Source organism: Crocuta crocuta, unplaced genomic scaffold (assembly GCF_008692635.1).
Source record: "Crocuta crocuta isolate KB4526 unplaced genomic scaffold, BGI_CrCroc_1.0 scaffold233, whole genome shotgun sequence".
In the NCBI taxonomy this organism is placed as follows: domain Eukaryota; kingdom Metazoa; phylum Chordata; class Mammalia; order Carnivora; family Hyaenidae; genus Crocuta; species Crocuta crocuta.
In genome coordinates, this window is record NW_027529526.1 from 3,447,771 (window position 1) to 3,475,025 (window position 27,255).

Here is a 27,255-nt window from a genome sequence, read left to right on the forward strand (position 1 = left end):
GCCTATCCTGCTGTGCTCGGATCCTGGGCACGGTCCTTCTACCATGCCTACCACCCCCACCTGACCTGGAGAGAGATCCACCCACCTTCACCTGCCCTGTGTACCACCTAGTCTCCATTCCCCGGTCTTCCAGAGAGCCAGTCACCATGCCATCTGCTTGGTTCTTCTACCCCTTCCTGGGGGCCAACTAGTCAGCCAGAAATATCTATGGAGTATTTATGATGTACCCTGCATGGGTTGACCCTGATGCGTTCCTCAGAGTGCTTGGTGCACAGTGCAAGAGAGAGCTTAAAGTGCCTGAGCCGAAGTAATAGGAAATATTTGTGTCCTGATTCCTGTTTGTACAGGATAGCAGAAACTCACATTTGGTCCTGGAAGGAAGATTGAGTTCGGGTCTGTTTTATTTCAAGATCATAGAATTGGAGTTAAAAGGAATTTAAAGAGAGAAGCTGAGGTACAGAGTAGCAGAGCAGAGCCAGGAGTTCTTGGATGTCCTGACTCCAAACAGAAGCTTAATAACAATAGAGGGTACGATGTATGACAGTCACTGTGTTTTGCTTTTGTTAACTTATGTAATTCCTACGGTAGCTTTGGAAGGAAGGTAGTTCTTATCTTTTTTTCACTGACTGATGCTCAGAGAAGAAAATGACTTTCCCACGGCCACATAAGTAGTTACTGAGGAGTTAGTATTTAGGTATAGCTCTGAATCTGAAACTTGTGCTCTTAATCACTTTGCCTCCTAGCCTCTCTTATTTTTTTTTTAAAATGTTTTATTTATTTCTAGGAGAGAGAGAGAGAGAGAGAGAGACAGCATGAGCAGGGGAGGGTCAGAGAGAGAGGGAGTCACAGACTGAAACAGGCTCCAGGCTCTGAGCCAGCAGTCAGCACAGAGCCCGACACGGGGCTCGAACCCATGAACCGCGAGATCATGACCTAAGCGAAAGTCGGACACCCAACTGACTAAGCCACCCAGGCGCCCCTCCTAGCCTCTCTTAAAATGCTGCTTCTACCACTGTGGGCCCAAAGGCATTCAGTTTCTGATGAAGCTGAACTAGGGTCATTATCCCAGGAAATTCATTTGATGCAATAGAGGCAAGATGCATCCTTGGGGTGTTTCACTAGCTAGGGGCTATCTATGCCTAGAACATTAGTCCTTCTGGAAGTTGTCATGTCATAGAAAACAGCTGTGTTGATACCAGAGTTCTCCAGTCTTATTCCAGTTGCTGAGCTCTTCTCAGAGAACTTTTCCCCCAAATGAGCTGCACTAGCAGCAGGGAGGTGCTGGGGTTTGTGCTGTGTGTGAGTTGTCTATCTGCCAGAGCTCCCAGAAAGGTTCGTACTACCTTGGCCTCTCTCCAAGGTAGAGGGTGCTCACATCAGAGAAGCAGTGGGCCTGCTCTGCTCTGCTCAAACTCAGCTGGGGTATAGGGTTCCCAGGTGGGCACCTCATTTCGGGATTCAGATGAAGAAAGGGCTGGAAGCAAGGCAGAGGTGTTGAGAGCCTATAGAACCATGGCTGAGGAGAGTATTAGGCAGGATGCTTTTGTTTGCAGGTGTTTGAAACCCAAATTAACCTGCAAATAAGCCAAAAAAGGAATATACTGGTTCTTTTAGCCAAGGGGCTCAGGCCACATCATCACTGTTCTGCTTTCCCTGGTATGTGGGATGCTTCCATATGACCAGGGCAGGTGACCACCTGCAAACCCAAGTTCACTTTTTTCCAGCTTAGTATCCCTGTGGGTGGCCAGTTGCAAACCTAGACTCCCTGTGGAGTGAGGGAGGGGTTCCCTAAAGGGAAAGCTTGCTGGGAAGAACCAAGAAACAGCAGCAGTTAGCACAGCTGAAGTACAGAGTCGTGGAAAGGGTTCTGGGTAATTCAGGAGACATAGGGATAGTCTACAAAGCTCTGAAATGTTACCATGTGTCTTCTGTGGCTGTAAGGGAAAATTAAGACAAATTAACTATACTTCAGTTTAAAAAAAGAGAGAGAAATGGATAGGAGCTATAAGGAGAGGGGTTTCTAAAAGGGCCTGCTCAGGTTGTGGTGAAACACTACCCCTCCATCTCTAGGGTACAAGTGAAGCTAGATGAACACTGCGAGGCAAGAGGGATGCATGGTTGTATCAGGAAAATGCTAAGGCCCATTGGCTCTTGAGACTGAGACATACTAGACAAAATGAGGTGATGCTGAGCTCAGCTGGGGTCTCTGAGATGAGGGCCTCTGTGGACAGAGTTGAATGGGCCCTGTAGCCCAGCCTGGGCGTAGGGATAGCAATGAGCACAACCCCACTGTGACCAGCTGCTTGTGAGAGGTCCTTGCAGGGAGAGGAAGGAGGTGAGGCCCTCTGAGGAAAAACAGCCTCCCTATCCCCAAATAGTTGGCCTATGCTCCCCCATGGCCCTGTTCCAAAGGCCAGAGACTTAAGGATCCAAAGCTCCTGCCGTCACCAGTCGGCTGATGCTCAGTTTTCAAAATCAGCATTTGCTTCCCCACATGTCGTGGAGCTTTTTGTCCATGAAGTGAGCATTTCTGCTGTGGTACCAAGTGATCAAACAAAGGCGTACTCTAGTCTTTTAGAAGACGGTCTATATTAATGCTCTTTTTGGAAGATGTTTACTCCTCTGGCATTTTACTTGGTAGTGCCAGGGTGGAAAGGACTCCACCTTGATTAAGCATCTGTTCCTGCCTGGCAGTGTTTGGGCACATGTTATTCATTATCTACCCTAATCCTCTAAGCAGCCTTGAGCAATAGGAATTATTATCCCCACCCACCTTACTAACCAAGAACCCAAATATCAAGAGAAATCACTTCCTCAGTAATATGTGTGGAATTTGAACCCAGTGTCTAATTTTACACCTGCCTTCTTTCTTCTGGGTACTAGGTACTTTGCCTACTCTAAAGTTGTATTCACTGAATTTTATTTCTAGCATCATAATTCTGTCCTTCAGAACCCTATACTTCAGCTAGGTCTGAAGAAGCAGATGTGGTGGTCACTGTTGTTGACAGATTAGATTGCTTTTATGCAGCTGTGAGGCACATCTGGGAAGAGGGGGTGGAAGGGAGGGTATCTGCTGCTGGTCAGGTGGTGCCTTTGTAGGTAGAGTGGGTTGCAGTCAACCCCACAGAGACTGTTGTCCCCGATTGAGGGATGTGTCATCAGTGACTCCGGGTGGTTGGCCTCCAGACTCTTCCTTAATGAGCCTGAGATTAGGGCTTCTCTGTTCAGGGTCTGTTTCCAAAGTTAGCTTCTAGAGCAAAAGTTCTAGAGCAGTTTCTTAAGTTGTGGTCTGGGATACCACCTACCTCAGGATCACCTGGGAGCTGGATTTTTTTTTAAGTATAGATCTTGGGGGTTCTGTTGAGTTAAAACCTCTGGAAATGGTGCCCAGAATTCTGCATTTTTAAAACCAAGCTCTTGCATGATTCTTGTACACAAAGAAGTTTGAGGTCTGTTGTTCTGGAGCAGAGATTATTAACCGTGGCCATGAACTAGAATAACCAGGGGAGTTTTAAATCAATATCAATGCTTTGATCCTACCCCTTAGAGATTCTGATCTAATCAGTAATACTCAGGTATCATTCTTTAAAAACAAATAAACTCTCTAGGTGTTTCTAATGTATGGCCGGGGTTGAGAAACATTATTTCAAAGCAGTGGTTCTCATTGTGTGATCCCAGACCAACAGCATCAGCAACACCTGGGAATGTGTTAGAAATGCAAAATCTTGGGTCTCACCCCAGACCTGCTCAGTGAGAACCTCTGAGTGCAGGGCCCAGCAAATCTGTATACAGTTGTCTCTTGAGCAGTGTGAGAGTTAGGGGTGCCCAATCTGTGTGCAATTGCAAATTCAGGTATATCTTGACTCCGCAAAACTTAACTATTAATAGTTTGCTTTACTGATAATATAAAAAATTGATTAACACATATTTTGTATGTTATATGTATTACATACTGTATTCTTATAATCAAGTAAGAGAAAAGAAAATGTTAAGAAAATCATAGAAAAAAATTTATAGGACTATACTGTTTGTTTTTTTTTTTAATGTTTTTATTTATTTCTAGGAGAGAGAGACAGACAGCATGAGCAGGGGAGGGTCAGAGAGAGAGGGAGTCACAGACTGAAACAGGCTCCAGGCTCCGAGCTGGCAGTCAGCACAGAGCCCGATGCGGGGCCCGAACCCACGAACCTCAAGATCATGACCCAAGCGAAAGTCGGACGCCTAACCGACTAAGCCACCCAGGCGCCCCAGGACTATACTGTTTTTATTGGAAAAAATGCATGTATAAGTGGGCCCTCATGGTTTAATCCCATGTATTTCAAGAGTGCTGTATTTAAAAAAAAATTTTTTTAATGTTTATTTTTGAGAGAGAGAGAGAGAGAGAGAGAATGATCCAGGAAGGGGCAGAGAGAGAGTACACAGAATCCAAAACAGGCTCCAGGCTCTGAGCTGTCAGCACAGAGCCTGATGCAGGGCTTGAACCCATGAACCATGAGATCATGACCTGAGCCGAAGTCGGATGCTTAACCAACTAAGCCACTTAGACGACTTACGGGTCCACTGTATTAACAAGCCCCCTTCCAGGTGATTCTGAAGCATGCTGAAGGCAAGAAGGATTTTGCCTTCTGCAGGAGAAACAGGAAGGAAATGGGCACTGACATTGGCTCTCTCAATGAGACTATCCTGCACTAAGACCCTTCAGGCAGAGCTTATTGTCTCCCATTTTATAGCTGAGGGATAAAGTCTGGAAAGGCTCAGCAGCTGGGAAGCAGCACAGCCAGACTGAGACTCGGTCATTTGAACTGCACAATGCACGTCCTCCTTAAAGTTTCCCCTTACCAGTTCCCCAAATTCTGTCTCTTTCAAGTGTCCTTTGATGTCTCACCTGTTACGTTTTGTTATATTTGCCTTTTTGTTTGAAACAGATAAAAAATAATGAACCTTTGATCAACGTGCTTTACAAAGTGCTGAAGAAGTCAGCACGGGGCTGTCGGCCCAGGAGAAGCGTAAGATGATCTGATCTGTGTCTCCCAGCGGGGCCATTCCATTGCTTTTGGCTCAGTGCCGACTTCATCACTTGCTTAACCAGGGGCTCTCCTGACCGCCCCCAGGCTTCCTGCAAGTCATTTCGGTTTATTTTTTTCTCCTATTGAAGCTCCCTTCAGTATTTTGGCTGGTGCACCAGGCTGATCCTCTCACATGCGGTGTTTTGTGACTCCATCTTTTGTGCTGCAGCGGGGGTGGGAGGGGCTTGCCTGGCTTGCCACCAGCTTGTGTTGTGTTCCCATTCTCTCTCTGCCTCCATGGTGAGGACTGACCTAGACAGAGGCCAGTGTGGTCTGTGGAGTCAAGCATGAGTTCCTTGGGAAGGAGTAGCAGTTCCTGGTCACCTTGGAGGAGCTAGCATATCCTGAGATTCCACCATGACTTGTGATTAGGGTGGCTCCTCTTCAGGGCAGGGTGTTGATATTTGAAAACAGTGTAGAGCTGGACTAGAACAAAACAGGCTACCCCCTCCCCCAGGTCTCCCCATTGACTGATGCAGGAGTGCCTGAAATATGGCCAGCTTTGGTAGCATTCTAAGGGAGGCTGCAGGTTGTGAAGCAGGTGCTATGTCCAGTCATCCTGAGCCCTGAGACCAGGTGTGTTGGGATGTGGTAGAAGGGAAGTAAAATGCCTGAGTGGCCTTCAGTTCTTTCTGGTGCGCAGACTCTTTCAAATGGATGAGTTCCCACTGAATTTCACTTTTTCTGGTGACAGAAACGAGACACATAATTGATATTTTAAATGGATTTAAACACTGCTATCACAAAACACAGTTTTAAAAGTAAAATTAGATGTAATCTACTACTTGGGGGTATTTCATAGTAGCCTTGACTCTCTAGAACAAAGTTAAATTCAGAAGTTTAAAAGGCCTTTGAGCTGTGTAAACACATTCATGAAGCCCATGCTCTAAAGCCTATAGGAGTAGGAGCCAACTCACAGGATTTTGATGCAGTCACAGGTTCACTAAGCAAACATGCCCCAAATATCCTCAATGTGGTGGGCCCTGACTGGACTTTGAGGATACAGAGAAAATACGTCATAGTCCCCACAATCCCCTCTCATCAGGTTACTATCTTCTGAGGGGAGACTGAGCATATCATCTGATATATAAGGTCCATACTGGTGGGAGATACCAGGTATGAGAGGATCTCCCCTGAGCAGCACCAGATCCAGTTGGAGGTGAGTTAGTTAGGGAAAAGCAGCAAGTGTCACCTCTGTTGAGTTTCCAGTCCTAACCAACTCAGTCATTTCAATTCCTAACTCACAGCACCTTAACCACAGCCATTAAAAGGGAACAAGAGAGAGTTACTTCTTAGAAAAGAGGGAGTAACCTAATATCCTGAGAGAGAAAAATGTTATGTGTCCATCTAAAATGGAAATGAAAGCACAGAAATTTAGAAGCATTTAATCAAGAGGCAAATAGTCCTAACACACTTAACTTCTAAGAAATTCTGTATTACTGATTTTTATAATGACTGATTCATTCCCCAAAAGGATGAATTTATATTCAGTTCTGTGAAGGCAGCGTAGGACTTACTTTTAGAAACCTTTCCGTCAAAAAGTTTAAAAGGTTCAGCTTTCTCAAAATGCCTTTTTTTTTTTTTTTTTTTTTTTTTGGTGTAGAATACGTCATTCCTTTTCTGATGGTGCTGGATAAATGAGGCATTGCTCAATTAGATTCTCTGCCTTGCCATTTCAGTATCAAAAAGATATCATCTGTTAAAAGCTTCAGTGAAATCAGGGGAAGAGTTTTGCTAGGAGGAAAAATCCCCACAGCATATCTCAGTTTGAAAATGATTTCTTCCTAGGAAGTAAGCCAAGGGTCAGCCCTTTGAAGAGCAGACAAACTCATTGTCCTGTGCTTTAATGAAGGACCGTGACACAGAGTGACCTCCTTACCTCTACCTGCGGGGTTCCCCTGAGTTTAGCCCAATTCCTGCCTGCGAGGTCCAGCTGTTTGTGGCTCACCAGATTCATTCCACCCCTCCTCCTCCTCCTCCCTCCCCTTATTCTCCCACCTTTCCTGCCTCTCTGTCCTTGCAGGAGCCAGCAGTGTGTTTGTGGATTGTGGCAGTAGTCCATGTGTTCCGTGACTGTGTGTATACATGTACGTACACATAATCTGCCAGTCTGAAGAGCAGAATTTGGCTGGAGTTCTACTTTTTCCAGGATGCTATAGCACTGACCCACATGTGTTTACCTTTGACCTACCTGCAATGCAATAAACATCTTCCCAGTGCCTTCCAGTGTGCCAGGCTTTATGTGCAGGGCTAACTTGACCAAGATAAATAAGATGGCGGTCCCTGCCATCTACTCTGTGACCAAAGAGAGCATAGGAATGGGTGGGGGTGTGTCTGCAGCCAGACTAAGTCCTCAGCCCAAGGCATAGAGAAGGCATTGTCCCTTGACCTTGACCTTTGCATTTGCCGATGATGAGAAGGAGTGTAGGACAGTGGGGCACATGAGTGGCTTGAGTTTTACGGGGAATGTTTGCCAGTATATTTCTGCTTCTTATTCACATTCACAAACTTACTGGACCTCTTAGATGGAGTAGGGAGAAAGTGAGGGCCATCTCTCCAGCAACTGTCTGTCCCCCCACACTGGAACCCTCTGCACAGGATACACATCACCTGTCTCAGCTATGATTGGTTCCACCCTGTTTCCCTGGTCACATCTGCAGAATGGAGTTCAGCAAGATGCTCATCCCTGCATGGGGCATATTTGACCTGGCTCTCCCTGACAATGGCTTGGTCATGGAGGGGTGCATCTGTGGAAGAGGACCCTGACCCCATACAGCTTTTGGAATGAAGGGGATTAGGGGAAGTGAAAACATGGGCTAAAGAGTTGAGTTTAGCTTTGTAGGGGTTAGTGGAATATGGCAGCACGGTGCCCACGTGGGGTCAAGGGAGGGATGGACAATGTTCTGAATGCCCCCTGGCTCATAAGTTTGGGTGATTTTTGTCTACTGCTTTTTGGTTTCCTTTCTTGAGACAACAGGGTAACTTGTGACTTACACAAGTATGACCTAGCCTCAGTTATTTAGGGATCAATTGAAAACCCCAGCCAATAATTATCTAGGTTCCTTCATCCCTTGACCAGATTCTCTTCCCAAATGGTGTAGGGTGAGATAGACTAACCTTGCTCATGGGGAAGTAAGCTGCTCAGAGGCTTCCTTAAACTAAAGCTTGACAGTGCCCCAGGGACTAGCTGTTTCCTCCTGATTCATCTCACTGCCCTGGGTGGGGGCAGGTGGTGTCACAGATTCGATAGCTAAACTCTGTCTTTTAAATCTTCCAGGATTCATACTGGATTCATTTTGGGCAAATTTAAGCTTCCACAGTCCTATACAGTAGTGTAACTTGGACATCTACTTTTTCCTTAGTTTGAGGAATTTACAAATGCTGCTTGGATCACAAAAAGGCTTTGGTTTTTCCCTAAAATGATACAGGCATACAAATGAGGTAGCGCCTGAGTTTTTGCCCCTTTCATGCCATGAGCCTACCTGCTAAGACTTCCACACTTGTCCATTTGGGGCTAATTCTCCTTCTCTAGATCTAATCCTGAACCTGTGGTTAATCTCCTTTAAATTGTTCACCTCCCAGATGACGGGCCGGGATCTTGTCAAGGATCGAAGTCTGAAGCCGGTGAAGATTGCAGAGAGTGACATCGACGTGAGTGAACAGGGCGACAGGCTGACCCCCCGGCTGTCTGCTGCCCCAGACCCAAGGCGGGCGGGTAGCTTCAGGCTGAGTTTGGAGGGATTGGAACGCCAAAGGCCTTCTGATCACACTTCAAGGCTGTGCCCTTTTCTCATCATCCCAGGCCTTCTCCAACCTGTTCTTGCTCACAGGTCAAACTGAGCATCTTCTGTGAACAAGACAGAATCCTCCAGGACTTGGAAGACAAGATCCGAGCCCTCAAGGAGAACAAAGTATGCATCAGTTTTGCATAATCTTGGGCCGGGTGGCAGGGGGTTTTGTCATCCTGTCTTTCCACAGATACTGATTGGACTCTCATGTCACAGGTATTCATTTATCGAGAACAGTGTGTTCAGGTTTAAAGGGAGGATTTCTGCCTAAACCTGGAGGAAATCTTTTGGGGAGACTTCAGCCTGCTTTTTCCAAGTGCCACCTATCCCTCCTCCAGCTTAATTTTGCTCTGGCCTACTTCTCCTTGGAGGCCCTGTAAGGTTAGCCTGGGAGAGGAGAGCTCCACTGGCTTGTATATGATGACCCCAGGCTCCTGAACTCCATGGAAGGGAGATGCCTTGGAGAAAGTGCCCACACTTATAATAGGACAGAGGCTGTCACTTTCTAAGGCTCCTTTCTTCCAAGGAGTCTGGGCTATGGAGGAAGCAAGTCTGGATGAGATAGGAGCGACAGGCCAGCAGCTGCTGATGTTTGGTTTCTTGGACCCTTAGTGTGATTGGTTGGTTTTGGTTTTTAGTGGTTTTTTTTTTTTTTTTTTTTTGCACTTTAATAAGGCATTATATTTGTGATGCTGAAGGTTTATAACATGCCGTAAGAAAACTTAAGAGAACTTTCCATCTACTCTTTGATGTATCCTCAAAGAGGATTCTTTATGTAGTTTATACGCTAAAGAATGGATGACCTTATACCCACTTCATAGATGAGGAAGCTGAGGCAGAGAGCTATTAGGTGACTTGTCCCAAGAGGCCCCCCAATGGGCAGAGTTTGAGCTAGAATCAGAGGCCCTGACTCAAGCCACAGCTGGGCAGTAGGTCTTTCAGCCTTAGATCCAGCAGGTTTATTTAGTTCCTGGCGTGGTATGGGGAAGCCTTCAGGGACTGTCCTGCTTTCCCCTTGCCCTTTGGCCCTTGCCCAATGTAGGACCAGCTAGAGTCCGTGCTGGAGGTATTGCACAGACAGATGGACCAGTACCGAGACCAGCCCCAGCACCTGGAGAAGATTGCTTACCAGCAGAAGTTGCTGCAGGAAGACCTTGTCCACATCCGGGCGGAGATCTCCAGAGAATCCACTGTGCGTAGAGGGTGTGGAGGATGGCAGACACTCCCCTGCCCCCATTCCTCCACCTCACTCCTCCACTCCACTCCCCTAAGATGAGCTGGGCAGGGGGCTACTTCTCCTATCTCACAAGCTGTAGTTGAGTTGTTGGCCAAGGACAGGAGTCTTGGAGTAGTAGAAGTTCTCCAAGCTGCCTCCTGATAGTAGCTCACCTTGTCTGGGGGTGACGTGTCCGTCTCTGCTGGTACCTCAGAATGCTTTCCTTCAGTGACTCCTGTATGGCTACAGTAAAACACCAAAGGGACCAGATTTCTCAGAGCAGCCTGCACCGCCCTTCCCCTGATCTGTGTACAGTTAATTCCAAGATGTCAGAATTTCTCCTTTTTTATTTGTCCGTCTCATATGTGGTGCAGGCGCTTTCTGCCAGGGCTGGGGATGAAAGCATCTTCAATGGTGGGAGAGGGAACAGTGCAGGTGGCCTGGGTCTCTCTCCTGCCAGGCCTGCCTGAGACCTTCTGGGTCCCCCTTTTCCTCTTCCCCTGGCTGGGTCAGCAGTGGTCAAGAGCACAGGTGCTCATGGGGCCATCTGGGGGACAGGGGATAACTAAGAATCAGAAGCATTTCCTTGGCCCACAGGAGATGGAAAATGCCTGGAATGAATACCTGAAGTTAGAGAGTGACGTGGAACAGCTGAAGCAGACCCTGCAAGAACAACACAGAAGAGCCTTTTTTTTCCAGGTAACCCACAGGCTTTTCATCCCTTCTGAGCTCTGATCTCTTCTGAGAACCTTCACCTGTGGGGCTGTGAGCCCTACCCAGGGGCTTTTTCCTCTTCCACTGGGACTCAGCCTCCTTGCCCCCCCCAGCCAGGCTGTGATGAGAAAGCTCACCTCAGCACCCCCTGCTTCTCTCCTCTCAAACACAAGGTCTTGGGGGTGTTTTTGTAAGTGTTTTGCTACGGATCATTTGGGGGAAATGGCCCTGAGGGGAGAGAAATATCGATCTTGAGAACCTTATAGACACTTGAGAATAATCTATGTTCCCATGAGTCTTGGCTTCATCTTAGAGCTACTCACTTAGCAGCAGAAAGCCCCACCTTCTTCCTTCCTTCCTTCCTCTGGTTTCTGAAGATAGATGTTATCAGTCCTTCACCTGAGGGAGGTAGTGTGACTCCAGGTCCATCTAGGTGCCTCTGGTCTCCAGGCAGTCATTTGCATTTCTGGAGCCAGGCTGGGAGATACCCATCGCTGTGGCCACTGCCCCACTCAGGAAAGGCAGCCTTAGAGCCCTACCTTCTCTACCCTTAAAAACCAGACCACTCTGTTGATGGCTGCCTCTGCCCCCAAAGGTGAAAGAAAAAAGGCTCTGTGTGGTTTTTATTCTTCCAGGCTGGGTCCTCCAGCTGCCCAGTGTTTCCCCACCATGGTGCCCGATCAGGCTTCTGCCCACCCTCAAATTTTTAAAAAGGGAAAATAACATGCATTCGAACCCAACTTCAGATCTACTGTATCTCCCATCAGCACTCTGACATAAATTTATTTGAAATCAGCAAGTGTTGAGACATCTTGTGCCTGAGGCGCCATGCTAGACCAATTTTTGCACTAAGCTTGCTAATCGATGGACTATTTCTAGCCAAGGCTCTTCCTTCAAGTGAATTCATGTATATATTGACTCTGGATATTAGTGAAGGAATACAAGAGGGGAGTCGATTTGTTACCCCAGGAGAAGCCTGTTATCCCTCCACTCACCATTGGGAGCTGATTCCCAGAAACCTGGTCCAAGGCCATGTGGAGAAGACTCTTGCCTGTAGCTCAGGGCTGACCTCCTAGGTCTCCCAGAAGTTGCCTGTCTCTTGCTGTTGTTGTTTTTTTCCCCCATAATTTCCCTGCATCCAAGCTAACATTTTCCTGTTATTTTTTGGTTCCCCAGCACTTGGCATAGTGGCTTGAAAATACTAGTGACAATACTGTTGACGAAGTCCTTCAAGTAATTATTTCTAGTTACTAGCTCTTTAAAGTGTTCTGTCCCATTATACTTATTTTCTTGGATCTTTTTCAAAGATCTACATTAATTTTAGCAGTGATTTGTTTAGCTTTTCATTCCTTGTGTTTCTATAATTATAAAAATAACACATGAATACATCTCTCTGTAAAGGCCAAACAATAAGAAGCAAAAGCAAAACATAAAATAAAAGCTCCTCTTCCCTCCCTTCCCTTTTTGCTCTAGCCCTGTCACCTTCTCTGTATGTAACCATTACCATCAGTGGGTGGTATTGTCTTCCATACCATTTTCTGTACATTTTCAGACATGTGCCTGTACATAATATAATTTATTTGGGAGTGTGAATTGGGTTTACTTAGGAATCATACTTACACATTGTTCGGTAACTTGCTTTTTTGTCATAACTTTATGTTATAGAAATCTTTCCAGGAAAAATACCCCCGAGTTTATGTTGCCTGATACAGTAGCTAGCTATTTAAGTGTAAACATAAAGTAAATGAAATTAACTAAAATTAAAAATATATTCCTCTGTTACACTAGAATCATTTCAAATGCTCAGTAGTGACTCACATGTGGCTAGTGGCTACTATATTGGATGGCACAGATTATAGAAGATTTCCATAACTCAGAAAGCTAAAAGAAAAAGTAAAAGAAATTAGTTCTTTTTTTTTTTAATTTTTTAATGTTTTATTTATTTCTAGGAGAGAGAGAGAGAGAGAGAGACAGCGTGAGCAGGAGAGGGTCAGAGAGAGAAGGAGTCACAGACTCTGAAACAGGCTCCAGGCTCTGAGCTGGCAGTCAGCACAGAGCCCGACGCAGGGCTCGAACCCACGAACCGCGAGCTCATGACCTAAGCGAAAGTCGGACGCTTAACCGACTAAGCCACCCAGGCGCCCCATAAAAGAAATTAGTTCTTAACTGCTACATAGTTTTCATAATCTAGGTATTCCATACTTTAGCCATTCTTTTTTGATGGACATGTAAGTTGTTTGCAGTGTTTTGCTTTTATTAATGGTACCACAATAAGTATCTTCATAACTGCCTTTTCAAGATCATTTATAAGCATTTATCTAAGATAGGCTTTTAGGAGTGGCCTTGTTCAATTGAAATGAGTGTACATCTTACATGTTGATGGAGGCTGCCTCTAAAAGGCTGCACTCATTTGCCCTCCCACCCACAGTGAATGAGGGTGCTGAACCCTGTTAACCCACAGCTTCTCCAGCACTTAATGTTATTAGTCTTCTTAGTTTTTGCCAGTCTTTTGGTTGAAAAAAGGTCATCTTGTTTTAATTTGCATGAATTTAATCACTAGTGGGTTAAACATCTTTTTATGTGATCATTGGCCATTCGTGTTTCTACCATGCCTTATTTCATGGTGATTTAACACACAGCAGTCCCAGAATCCCTTTCTCTGCTCCAAAAGACAGACTCCCTGGAGAACTTAACTACATAAGTTACAAGAAGCTAGGCTACATTGAAGCCTAGCCCCTGCAGCTTGATTTCTACCTAGGCTGGAGGCATTGCTAATGCTTTCCTTGAGTGCCATAGTGACCTCGGAGGCTTACAAAGCCCTTCTTTGAACAGGCTTTGTGCTCACTTCTTTGGTGTAATTCTAGACAAGACAAGCTTTTAGAGTCCTGATATTAGACTCCAGAGTCATTAACCCTGGAGATATGCTTGTAGCCCCATATGCAAATTCTCAACAGTGGAACTTGGAAACCTGCCTCCCTTTAGCCAGGTTTGGCTGTGAAAAAATTCATAGGTTTTTCAGTGAAGATGAGTGGATGAATTTATAAAGATCCTCATGACCACCACCTATGCAGGGAAGCCAGAGGATAAAGAACATCCAGATATGTTATCACACTGTGTGAAAACTGTGTGATAGTGAGGTTACCTGTATGTGTTCTTACTTCTGGACAATAAACTCAAGCCTTTGCTGAATGCAGTACATAGGAGTCTTCCTGCCCATCATGGTGTGAGGATACAGGAATGAAAACCACCCCATGCTCTGCAAAAGCTTCCTTGACTTCGTCCTTAAGTTCTGAAATTCCATCATCCTTGGAGAACCTTAGAGATTCTCTGGCTTTTGCTTGTCATTGCTCTTCTTTTACATGCGAGGGTGACAGAAAGGCAAAATGGGGGCAGGATTGTAAACTGACAGGTATGTATGCCAGGGAGACTGCCAAAGGAGAGGGGAGAAGGTTGATTTTAATCTGACACACTCCCTTTACCTGTTCCCAGCATTCTGCTTGGGGACCTCCACTCTAGAGATAATCTGTTAGCTTACACACACACTCTGGGCTCAATAACATGTCTGTTTTAGGGCACTTGTTCTTTGGTGTGGAGGTGAGCATCAAGCCCGTTCCTTGTTTATCAGCCCTGAGGATGTGCATTGGTGTTGGAAGGGTGGAGAGAGTATGAGAATGTGAGCTCCCTTATGAGAGAGGCTCCAGACATCTGTTGTCACAGCTGTTGGACAGCATTTGGTCAATAAATTTTATGTGATTGGTCCTTTTTTCACTCAATATACATGTACTGAGAACCTGCTGGGTCCCAATCCCTGTGGGGATTTACCAAGGAGCATATAGTCTACTTGCAGAATCAGGCAAGTTCTTAAGTATCACACATGCAAGAATTCTTCCACTTGAGGGTGACTGGGTACCTTGAGAGGAGATGTGGTGTGAAGTCTTTAAGTCCATGGGGAATGATCAAGACTAACTTCTCCCATGATAGTTTAAAAATTAAAAGAATACTGGGGTGCCTGGGTGACTCAGTCGGTAAGTGTCCAACTTTTGGTTTCAGCTCAGGTCATGATCTCAGCTTGTGAGACTGAGACCAACATTGAGCTCTGTGCTGACAGCACAAAGCCTGCTTGGTATTCTCTCTCTCCCTCTCTCTCTGCCCCTCCCCTGTCTCCTCCTCTTTCTCTCTCTCTCAAAAATAAACAAACATTTAAAAAAAATTAAAATAATACTTTCATGTTTAAGAAACTCTATTAAAAGTTGCCCACAGGTTAATATCCAGAATATATAAAGGACCTACACAACCCAACACCAAAAAAAGGAGGGGTGCAGAAGACCCTGATAGACATTTTTTGAAAGAAGCTATACAGATGACCGGCGGACACATGAAAAAGTGCTCAGCATCACTAAACATCAGGGAAATGAAAATCAAAACCACAATGAGATATCAGTTTATACTTGTCAAAATGGCTAAAATAAAAAAGATAAGAAGTGTTGGTGAGGATGTGGAAAAAAAGGAACCCTTGTGTTCTGTTGGTGGGAGTGTAAATTGGTATAGCCACTATAGAAAACAGCATGGAAGTTTTCTAAAAAATTAGAAATGCTGTATGATCCAATAACTCTTCTATTGGGTTTTTACCTGAAAAAAACAAACACTAATTTGAAAAGATATACACACCCTTATATTTATTGTAGCATTATTTACAATAGCCAGGATATGGAAGTAACCTAAATGTCCATCTGTAGACAAATGGATAAAGAATATGCTGTACAGACACACAATGGAATATTACACATCTATAAAAAAGAGCTCATGCCTTTTTAGCAACATGGATTTCATTTATGCTAAATGAAATAAGTCAGACTGAGATAAATACCATATGATTTCACTCATGGAATTTCACAAAAGAATAAGCAAAACAGATGCAGGGCTGTAATACAGAGAGCAAATTGATGGTTGCCAGAAGGGAGGGAGTTGAGGGGGGTACACAAAACATGTAAAGGGGAGCAGGGGGAGGTTTTGGCTTCCAGTTGTGGAATGACTAAGTATGGGAATAAAAGGCACAGCATAGGGAACATAGTCGATGATATTGTGGTAGCATTGTATCATTGTATCTTTTTTTTCTTTTTTTCTTTTTTTTAAAGAAGCAAGTTCACCAAAGGAATATTTCATTTCCTTGTTTTGGTCAATGGCTACATTTGAATTTTTTTATGTTTTATTTATTTTTGCGAGAGAGAGCGAGCGAGCATGAGTAGGGAAGGTCAGAGAGTGACAGAGATACAGAATCCAAAGACGTGCTCCAGGCTCTGAGCTAGCTGTCAGCACAGAGCCCCACATAGGGAACAAACCCACGAACCGTGAGATCATGACCGGAGCTGAAGTCGGACGCTTAACCAATTGAGCCACCCAGGTGCCCCTGTATCATTATATCTTGACAGATGGTAGCTACACTTGTGGTGAACATAGTGTAACATACAGAGTAGTTGTATCACTATGTTGTACACCTGAAACTAATGTAACATTGTTTGTCAACTATACTCCTTAGAATGCCCACAGTCCTTTAATCCTGATAAAGTCTGCTCACCTCTTTTTAGGATCTCTCCCCATCCGATTTCTATTGTACCTTGTCAGAGTGTGCATATGGTCGGTAGCCTGGCCCTTTTCCCATTGTACTTTTTTAAAACTAATGGTTCTATCTTACCATAAAATTCAACCTTTTAAAGTATACAATTCAGTGGTTTTTAGAATATTCAGAATTGTGCAATGTCACCACAATAAATTTTCGTAACATATTCATCATCCTCCAAAAGAAACCCTCCATCCATGAAGAGTCACTCCCCATCCACACCCCCACCTCATCTACTTTGTCTGTAGATTTACCTGTTCTGAATATTTTGTGTAAATGAAATAATACATGGCCTTCTGTATCTAGCTTCTTTCACTTGGCATAAATGTTTTCAGGGTTCACCCATGTTATAGCATGTACTAATACTTCATTTCTTTTTATTACCAGATAGTCACTGCCCATTGTACTCTTAAATAAACCCCAAATCCCAGGATTCAGTGCTGTCTTTTAAAAGATGTTCTTGATGGGGCACCAGGTTTGCTCAGCTGGTAGGGCATGCGACTATTGATCTTGGGATCATGGGTTCAAGCCTCACATTGGGTGTAGAGACTACTTAAAAAATAAATAAAATAGTTTTTAAAAAGATGCTCTTTTTTTATTTTTTATTTATTTATTTCTAGGAGAGAGAGAGAGAGAGAGACAGCGTGAGCAGGGGAGAGTCAGAGAGAGAGGGAGATACAGACTCTGAAATAGGTTCTAGGCTCTGAGCTGGCAGTCAGCACAGAGCCCGATGCGGGACTCGAACCCACGAACCGCGAGATCATGACCTAAGCGAAAGTCGTACGCTTAACTGACTAAGCCACCCAGATGCCCCAAAAAGATGCTCTTTATATTCTGGGTATAGTGTAACTTCTAGTCCTCACGGTCTCTTCCCTTTTGCCATGGTTGCCTAAAACAGTCTTATTTCTTTTTAACTGTGATAAAATATGTATAACAAAGTTTATTACCTTAGCCATTTTTAACATACAGTTGAGTAGTGTTAAGTACATTCACATTGTGCAACCCATCTGCAGAATTTTCTTCATCTTGCAAAACTGGAACTCTCTACCCATTAAACAACAATCCTCATCCCCCTCTCCACCCCAGCCTTTGGTAACCACTCTTCTGTCTCTGACTTTGATTACTCTAGATACCTTACTAGTGGAAGCATTCAATATTCAAGGCAAGCTACTTTTAAATTTGGGAGAAGTAGGCAAGGTGAATAAGTGAAAGATCATCTGAATTTCTCCCCTAGATCTTGAGCATTCTCCATATGTGCCATACCCTATGAAGCTTTGAGGCAGTCTTGGCTCTAGCCCTGGTGGGGTTTCCAAAGAGGATGCCCCCACCACCACCCCAGGGTGAGGAGCTATATCTGAAATGACAGCATAAATCCTAATGAGAAACTTCTGGAGAGGAGCTAAGAAGGAAATCAACCACCACCTTGTCTTTCTCAGGAGAAATCACAGATACAGAAGGATCTCTGGAGGATTGAAGACGTCATTGCAGGCCTGAGTGCAAATAAAGAGAACTTTAGAATCCTGGTGGAATCAGTCAAAAATCCAGGTGAGTGGGCCATCTTCCTGGGGGAAGGAGGTTGGAGGCCAACACCCAGGTATGTGGGCTGGCCCTTGCAGAGGTCGGGTCTTTGTGGCATAAGCCCCTCCCCTTGTCCTCCCAGGATGAGGGTCTTTGTTCCATTCCATCCTCTGTTTCCCTCCACACCCTTTAGAGAGAAAAACGGTGCCTTTGTTTCCTCACCCACCTGTGCCTTCACTCTCGACTTCTGAGAGCAAGCCGCCCCCACAGCCCAGCCCTCCCACCAGCCCCGTGCGGACCCCTCTCGAGGTTCGACTCTTCCCCCAGCTGCAAACCTATGTGCCGTACCGACCTCATCCACCCCAGCTGAGGAAAGTGACATCCCCTCTTCAGTCACCAACCAAGACAAAGCCCAAAGTTGTAAGTATAGATGACCAGTTGCTGAGCGCTCTTGTTTTCCCTCTGGGAGATGATTGTCCCTCTCTGTCCTCAGGTCAGCTTCTGCTAGGAGAGAAGCTTTTGGGGAAACCTGGGGAGACAGAACCAGCCAGAGTCCTGAGCTATGAACAGTTAAGAAGTGGTAGGGCCCTGCCATTGTGCTTTAGACTCTCAGAACTGGAAAGGGCCTTAGAGAGGATCTAGCCCAACCTTCCCATTTTGCAGTCAGGCAAACTGAGGTCTGGCAAGAAGTGATTGTGCTAAGTAGGGTGGAATTTGTGATATGCATCATGCAGAGGTAGGTAGCCCCACATAGAACTCTTTGCAAACCTGGAGTTACATAAGCCTTTGGCGATGAATTCCTCTCAGCAAGAGTATTTGTATTCATTGGGTTGTAGAATACAGTTGATCTTCACAATAACCTCATGGAGTATTGACAAGAAGGTCTGTATTCCATTCTTCACATAAGAGAACTGAGGCCCAAAGGTGTTAACCTTTGCTTAAGATCTCCGTATTAGTGGATCCAGTCCACATCTCCTGACTGTTTTTTGTGCCACCTGCCATCCAACCCAGCTCCTCAGATCAGTTTTGTGGCCTGTGTGGTTGCTTGAGCCAACACCTTGGCTTGACTGGCAAAGAGAAAGGCCAAGCTTTTGACAGAGTCTGGGAGCAGACTTTAAGGAACTAGAAGATGTGGTCAGGTACTGTGATGGTTCATGTCTCCAGGGCCAGGCCAGCCTTGGCTGGAGAATACAAGGCATCTGGCCCAAGTGACAAGAAAGTCATAGTAGAGGGAACCTTGGAACGGGGACCTTCAGGTTTTGCCGACAAAGGCTTAGAGGAGCTTTGCCGGTCGCTGGGTGTGCCTAGGACCTCTGACAAGGTTGGTGTGCAGTACTGGCTAAAACACACAAGTTCCCAAACCCTGGTCCTCACTGTCCACCTGCTTCCAACTATAGCCCAGGACCCAGGGTGGAATGACAGGTGCTGGGACTAAGTTATTGTGAATTTCTTCATGTTGAGATCTCCTTCCCAATTTTATATCTAAGAGGCAATGGGGATACCAGCCACAAAACAGAAAATAGCACAGCAAACATGATTGGGGCAGATGGCTCCTGACTTAAGGCAAGGTGCCTGCTAGCCAGGACGAGGAGCAGAGGAGGAAGGTAGCAGCCTGGGAGCTGTGCTGGATTCCAGTTCCCGTTCTGTCACTGGGCCCTTGGACGGTGACCACCCCCTTCTGGGCTTCTTCAGTTTCCCCTGGTACAGAACAAGGAGCTTGGAATAGATGGTCACAGAGGCTCTTCACAGCTTGGTCCTCTGTGGCTTGCAGGCAGGGCTTTTCAACTTGGTTGAGTATCAGGGTCACTGCTTGGGGGGGTGATCTTATTTCCTTTCATTCACCAGGTTTACCGTATTTTATTATTGTTTGTTTATTTATATTTATGAAGCAGTGATACCCTAAAATGTACATAAAACATGAATATATAATTTAACAAATAATGAAGAGGACACCTGTTTATACCAACATCCAAACCAAGAAATAGAACTTTGTCAGCGACTGGAGCCCTCAGGCCTGAGTCCTTTTCTGCCAGAAGTAACCACTATCACTATCTTGACTTGGACAATTTCCTTGCCTTTTTTTTCTTTTTAAAAATTTGCTACCTATGTCCTATACACTTCAATTTTTCCTGTAGGTGATACTGTATTCTTTTGTATCCTGTACCTTTTCAAGATACAAAAAAGATTCTCACATTATATTTGTGAGACTTACCCACATTGTTGCGCATAGCTATAGTTCTTCCATTTTTATTTGGCTTATTTTCTTGAGTTTAATATCGCTTACTTTTATATTTAGGTAATACTCTCAAAGGGCACAGAATCAAAATATACCAAAAAAGTATATAATAAAGTGTCTCCTCCCACCCTCCATCTCTAGACATTCTATTCCCTTTGATCAAAGGCAGTTTTGTGTTTGCGTCAGTGTTTTGTGTTTATCTTTCCAGGGAGCTGTTTAGAAATTGTCGATTCCAAGACCTTGTCAGAGTTGGGACACACTGATGCTCAGAGAGCCTAGGGGATCTGGAATAGGCAGCTTTGTTTTCACACAATAGTGAGATGTGTCGCTTTACTAGAATGTTGACAAACCTTTGTAGAGCAAGCTTCAGCACCCTTTCCTGACCACGCCCAAATCCTGAAAAACAAAGTAAAATTAAACTAATAAAGGGGGCATTTAGGAAAGAGCCCTGAAGGTCATTGATTCCAGGAGTGGGTGTCCATGGCAGTCAGGGGCCAGGCTGATGGTCTGGGCAGAAGCCACAGCTCTCAGTAAACATTTATTGGGGGGGGGGGGGGGGGTGGGATTTGTGGGTCATTTTCAAGGAAAATAGTTACATTCATCACTGCTTAGGGAGTGGGCTGATGGGAAGGCAGTGAGTCACCCATGCTGACTGCTTGTTCAGTCCCTGAGTCAGGAAGGAGGAAATACTTTGTAACCACGCACATTTCTGGTAGAAAGGGCTGGAGGATGTAGACTGTCCTTGCTTAGATCCCAACCTGTTGAAGGATCCAGAGACCATGTGGGGACAGAGAGCCAGCAGGAGTGGGGTAGATGTATGGGGGGGGGGGGAGGAGTGCTGTGAAACATACAAAGAAGCATGGAGTTACCAGCCTGCTCCTCCCATGGTACACTTCTAGCAAGTGGAAGAAGACCATGGATGCAGGAAACCGGAGTTCTGGATTTTGTACAGGTTATGCTTTGAAGCACGGAAAATGAGTGAGTGGAAGGGAAGAACAGGATCAGAGCAGAGGCATTCCCCTCCTTCACAGCTCATCCAGGGGGAAATGTTGGCATCCCTGGGCTGAAGCAGTCTTGCTCTGCAGCCCTCATGGGGCCTGCTCTATGCCTGACAGGGAGGCATCCTCCCTCCAGCTCCCTCTCACTAGGCACTGACTCTGTTCTTTTTCTGAGCAGGAAGATGAGGCACCTCCCAGGCCCCCACTCCCTGAGCTCTACAGTCCAGAGGACCAGCCCCCGGCTGTGCCACCTTTGCCCAAGGAGGCCACCATCATCCGGCACACTTCAGTGAGGGGCCTTAAGCGGCAGTCGGACGAGAGGAAGCGAGACCGGGAGCAGGGGCAGTGTGTGAATGGGGACTCCAGGGTGAGCAGGGAGGGCCCCTGGGCTGCCCCACTGTGTGCGAGGGGAGGGAAGGTGACATGACACTGGGCAAGTGTGACAGCCTCAGACTCTGCCCACAGGTAGAACTTCGGTCGTACGTGAGTGAGCCCGAGCTGGCGACTTTCAGTGGGGAAATGGCCCAGCCCTCTCTGGGACTTGTGGGCCCTGACAGCAGGTACCAGACACTGCCAGGCAGAGGTAAGGCAAAACTCCGTGGAGGCTTTTTGGGAGCCCCCACTTCTACCATACCACTGCTCCTCAGCCCTCACCTGGTACCTCACAGCCTTCTGCCTACAGCATTGGGCCTCTGCATGGATGGCAGCTGTCAGGGAGACTCTGGGCTGCAGGGAGGGCCTGTCCTTTCCTCTGGACCACATGATTCTCTTTTATTACATCTGCCCCCAGAAATAATGACAAGAGCAATTACTATAAAGCACAGCACTGTTTTAAGCACTTTATGTTCATTTAGTTAATATTTATAATAATCCTATGAAGGAAGTACTATTAAAATCCCCATTTCAGAGATAAAAAAAAACTAAGACTCAGAGAAATTAACTAACTTACCAAATAATAAATAAATGATAGAGCCAGAATACAGTCCCAGGGTTGTGGCTCCAGAGCCACTGTACCCTGCAGGCTGGGATGTTGGGTGACTGCCTCCAGTTTGGCTATCTTAGACCTTCCAGAGGGATTTTCCTCTTCTTTGTCGCTCTAAAGACTCCATGAGTCCTTTCTTTAAACAAATACTGTTCTCAATTGGGCCATGTCCTCATTGTCTTCCCCTATCCCTTCAAGACGGAGATGGGAACAGACTTAGGCCTTAGGCTCACCCATCCCCCTTTTTCCCCATAGCCAGACCCTCTCCTCAGAAATCTCCTTCAAGGGAGGTCTCTCCACCTTTTTGCATCTGGGTTTCCTGGAATCCCTGAGCAGGCTGGCCATACCCCTTCATCTGTTCCTCCCCTGATCCTTTCCTGTCTGCTTCCCACGGTGGGCAGTCAAGTGCTTTCCCTCTTTGGCCAGATGCAGAAGCAGAGGGAGACACAGCTATGGTTCTAGCACTTGTGGAGTTATGGGATTCCCGGCCCACCTTGCTGCCTAGGCATGCAATGGCCCGAGCTGGTCCTGGAGGGCATAGGCTCTGGATTTTGCAACCTTTGGCACTGTGCGCAGGGACAGTGTTCCCTTAATTCATTGTGGCCTGGAGATATTTATCAGTGGCAGTATTAGTGGCACTTGGGGCAGGACATTTCTTCGTTGCTCAGGATTCTTTTTGCACCGCAGGACATTTATCGTTCTTTTCCCTACATGCTAAATGCTAGTGGTGTCTTCTGTCAGTGTGATGTCCATTTCCAGATGTCAGGGACCACCCCTGATAAGGACTGGTGTTAGTGAAGAAAGCATAGGCAGTGGCTCCAGCCATCCAAGATATGATTTCTCTAAGCTCTAGGACCCTATGAAAAACACATGGTTGATGATATTCCTACCATGTGACCTTGGGCAAGTTCCTTGACCTCTCTGAGTCTTAGATTGTGCATCTCTACAATAGTCAGGTAATGCTTACATAGTAAGGCCAGTGGAACAAAATCTATATAAAACACCTAGCACAGTACCTGCCTGTTACATAGTTAAGAGTTCAATAAATACTTGGTGCTGCTGCTTTCCATTCATTCATTCATTCATTCAGTCAGTCAACCAACCAGGCATTGTTGAATTTGCTGTCTAGTTGGACAGATATGTTGACATTGTGGTTAGTGCAGTAACCAAGGAATAAACTGAAGGATAAAAGGATAATGGATTCTGCCTGGGGCATTTCAGAAGGCTTCACAGAGGTGGAGCATCCAAGTTGGGCCATGCAGGATGCATAGGAGTGCATCAGGAAGAAAGGATGAAGGACATCCCTTCCCCTTCATTCTTTCTACCTGACAAGCTGCCCAGGTCTTCAGCATGTGAGGGAAGACTAGAGTAGTCTACAGGTCTCCAGGGACACTGTTCCCTATTGGGGATAGAGAGCATCCCTGGGCTGGCTCCTCATCCTCTATCTGGGCCTGCTCTTCCTGGCCCTAAGGAGGAAGAAGAATGGGTTGTTGGCTAGGTCCTCATGGCGTCCCTCACAGAACTGGGAGGTGATTAGGGAGGGGCTGGTGGCCTGTCCACCCCATCACAAATACACTTGCACTTCTCTTTCTTCATCAAGGGCTCTCAGGGTCCACGTCGAGGCTCCAGCAGTCATCCACCATTGCTCCCTACGTCACACTCCGGAGGGGTCTCAATGCCGAAAGCAGCAAGGTGATCTTCCCTGTGAGTTACCTTGAGAAGTTAGGGAGCGCACTGCTCCATCACCCACAGAGGGAAGAGCTCTGAGGTGGATGGTGACTGGCAATCCTGTGAGCCCCGGGGATGGCCTCAGAGATGACCTCAGCTGAGGTCAGGGTCCCTGTCCTCATGTGCTCATTGATACCTTTCCCACTGCCCACCTAGAAGAGCGTCATATAGCTCTCTCCATTTCCTGCGAACCCTCCACCTTTCTCTGCAGCCTTTCAGGCTCGCGGGAGGGTACCCAGGAAGTCTGCACCCTGAGTTCTGGTCCTATTACATGCTGTATGCGTGCCCATCTGGACTGACCTGGGCCTCAGCGTCTGCATCTGCAGAATGAGGTGCTTCCCAGAGAGCCTGTGAGGGTCAGGGATATTGTGTCCATGAGTGTGCTTAGAGAAAGGGGTTCTCTACGGCTAAGAGGAGCCCAGCTAGTGCATGTGTGCGTGCGTGCGTGCGTGTGTGTGTGTGAGAGAGAAAGGGAATGAAGCTGCAGGGTGGCTGTCCCCTGTGTCCCAGCCTAGCTGCCCTGTCTCTCACCCCCCTGCTCCTCAGAGACCCAAGAGTGCCTTGGAGCGTCTGTACTCAGGGGACCATCAGCGGGGCAAGATGAGCGCAGAGGAGCAGCTGGAGCGCATGAAGCGGCACCAGAAGGCCCTGGTCCGGGAGCGCAAGAGGACACTGAGCCAAGGAGAGAGGACGGGCCTGCCCTCGTCCCGCTACCTCAGCCAGCCTCTCCCCGGAGATCTCGGCTCAGTATGTTAGGAGGGTCCAGGCAGGCGGGGCTGGGACAGGGAGCAGAGCTTCCCCGAGTTCCCCGAACGCAAGAACGTCACCCCCCGGAGAGAGTAGGCCTTCAACCGGGATGGTTCAGAAAACACCCCACGAGGCTGTTTGTCCACAACCCAGGCCACATGTGTCACCTGGTCAGAGGGTGATCCAGAACAGAGAAGGAGTGAGGATGTCACGGCAAGAGCCTAGGAGTCAGAGAAAATGTCCCAAGTTTGTTCTCCAAGCTGAGCTTGAGAGAGGCCCTGGTAGCATCCCGTGTCTCAACTGGGTCAAGGACTTAGGTGTACAGAGTTGAGGAATGGAGGAGGAGGAAGATGATTCGATGTGATGAGGAGGAGCCCAAGCCAACCTGCCTCCCAAACCTCTAAGCGATGCCCTATGGAGCAACTGAGCACAGGGTGGTGCTCCACAACCCTGAGGGCACGTGGTCTCCCACAGCTTATGGTGCTGGAAGGCCTCATGGGGTCCCTGGAGAGCCAGGGTCTCTGTGCTTCCCCCTGGTGGTGCTTCCCGGAACTGCACCCTGCCCACAGTCCCCTTCAGTCCTTTTGGGAAACATTCCATTTGACTTTTCCCTGTTGTTTGAAATCACACGTTTCCCTAGACCTCTAGCCAGACTGTTCTTTCCCTAATTCATTGCACAAGCTCTTTTGCTTTTAGTGTTACCGCTCATTGCCTCTCTAATCCTGCCTGATTGTGTTTACAGAAGCTTCTAATTTGCATTGAACATTCTCTAACTGGCCTGTGCTCTTTGTTACCAGGCTTGTAATAGCAGCTCTTGTCTCCATAGCCTAGCTAGCACTCCCATGTGTGACTCACCTTTCTGCTGCCCCCTTTGTACAGGCGTACTGACTCATAATTCACTTAACCCAAAAGCTGCCCCACAAGGCTGAGCCAACCCACTGCCTGAGGGCAATGATCATGGCCAGAGGTCTGGGCATTTATCAAAGTCCATGCCTTACACCTGGACAGTAGACACAGCCTTCAGAGATTGCACGTTTAAATAAATTCTACCAATCCTAAGGTGGTTCAGTTTTAATTCCTCCAGTCCTATCGCACAATTTCTTATGGAAAACTTTTTGTGTTTCTAGTATTTAATAGTTTGAATGGATGGCAAGATATATTATGTTCTGTATTCAGAGGACCTCTCTGCAGCTGTTAGCACAGACACCAAAGGGGTAAGACCCAGGACACTCCTATCCTGAAAAGCTGCAAAGCCGGTAACTTTTAAACCTTATAAACAAATGTCATTTGGGGTAACACTGACCTTTTACAACCTGATGTCTCAAATGTAGAAAGATTATTTAAAAATCGTAACTTGAATATCTTGTAATTTTTCTCTTAAAAACAGACTTGTGTAAGTCTCTGCATCAACGCCAATAAACGTGTTGCTTAATGATAATGGATTGGCGTGGTTCTTCCCCAGGATACATCGTAGAGTCTAGTGAACTTTTTCTGTTTGTGGAAACAATCAGGCTGGGTTTAAATGAGGATTTGTCTCTATTTGGGGCACTTGTGAGCGTGTAAGAAAATTTGCATTTTCTTTGTGAATCATTAAATTAATTTTTCATCCTTGAAACTTCAAATGCCTAATTCTTTCATACTGTAATTGTAAATCATCACCTAAGAGCAATTACCCTGGCTTGGAGTCCATATTGAGAGCTTGTGCATGAATGGGTGAAAGGTGCTCGTATAGCAATGGGTTTAGGGCTCTGGGGGGACTTGAGGAGGCATCAAAGATAATCGTAACCATTTGGGGCTCCGTGAGATGGGTGGGAGGGAGGAGGTGACATGGGATGGAGAAGCATCTGCTTGGTGTCTGCTCAAGAAAAGAGAGGCTTTGAGCCTGTTTCCTCCTCTCAGCAACCTGTCTGGTGTCAAAGATGGTGTGTAGGCCTCCGGGATGATTTGAAAGGTGCCTACAGACTTGCATAGTTGTGCTTGGATCTTAAAATGGCCACTTTAGTTTTCCCTCTGTGAAGAGATGATTTGTTACCTAGTTGATAACTAAGGAATAGCCTTGGAAATGTTGCGTTTGATTTAGCATTTCAATTTTACATAGTTTCATTTTCTTCTGACTTAAAATATCTGCCCCAAATAGATGCCTGGGTAAATAGAAGTTTAGCTCTTCCTGCTTGGACCTTCCCCGGCCCTCCTGAGGATGCGATATCCTCATCCCCTAAGTGTATCCTCTTGGGAGTACCCATTAGCGAGGGTCTTGGCCATTCTACTTGCTTACCAGGGCCTCACAGGGCTTATTTTTTCCATCATTTCTGGGCTGGAATGTATGGCTCCTGAACCAGAAAAAGTCTTCCACAAGCTATGTGGCAGCAGAAGGGGCAGCCCCTTCTCTGGAGCTGTATCCCAAGTTCTGTTTTGGGGTCACCCTCTTGGACCTGGAAGCTTCCTGTATCCCTGGGGACCGTTATGAGTCCAAAGTCATGTGTCTTAGAACTGGACCCTGGAGGTACATGTGTGAATTCCCTGGGGGCCCAGTTCGGCGAGAAATCAGCAGTCTGGAATCAGGCCATATCAAAGGGGCAGAGGCTGCCTCCTCCATTACACAGGGTTACAGAATCCAGCGAGGTGCCCATGATCACACAACTTTT

At 46.3% G+C, this 27,255-nt stretch overlaps 1 protein-coding gene across 12 annotated transcripts in view; it reads left to right on the forward strand.

Annotated features, from left to right (window-relative positions):
* Nucleotides 1–27,255, forward strand: part of PLEKHA7 (pleckstrin homology domain containing A7) — a 142,105-nt gene that overhangs the window by 106,097 nt on the left and 8,753 nt on the right. For 9 of the 12 annotated variants that reach the window (XM_077761136.1, XM_077761138.1, XM_077761147.1 and 6 more), the window contains 11 exons: nucleotides 4,926–5,006; nucleotides 8,649–8,717; nucleotides 8,897–8,977; nucleotides 9,897–10,046; nucleotides 10,668–10,769; nucleotides 17,838–17,946; nucleotides 18,113–18,339; nucleotides 21,332–21,520; nucleotides 21,619–21,736; nucleotides 23,736–23,839; nucleotides 24,410–24,610. In XM_077761136.1, the coding sequence (XP_077617262.1) occupies nucleotides 4,926–5,006; nucleotides 8,649–8,717; nucleotides 8,897–8,977; nucleotides 9,897–10,046; nucleotides 10,668–10,769; nucleotides 17,838–17,946; nucleotides 18,113–18,339; nucleotides 21,332–21,520; nucleotides 21,619–21,736; nucleotides 23,736–23,839; nucleotides 24,410–24,610 (1,431 nt within the window). The remainder of the gene's footprint in view (nucleotides 1–4,925; nucleotides 5,007–8,648; nucleotides 8,718–8,896; nucleotides 8,978–9,896; nucleotides 10,047–10,667; nucleotides 10,770–17,837; nucleotides 17,947–18,112; nucleotides 18,340–21,331; nucleotides 21,521–21,618; nucleotides 21,737–23,735; nucleotides 23,840–24,409; nucleotides 24,611–27,255) is intronic. The other 3 variants (XM_077761140.1, XM_077761141.1, XM_077761137.1) reach the window with 2 other exon arrangements.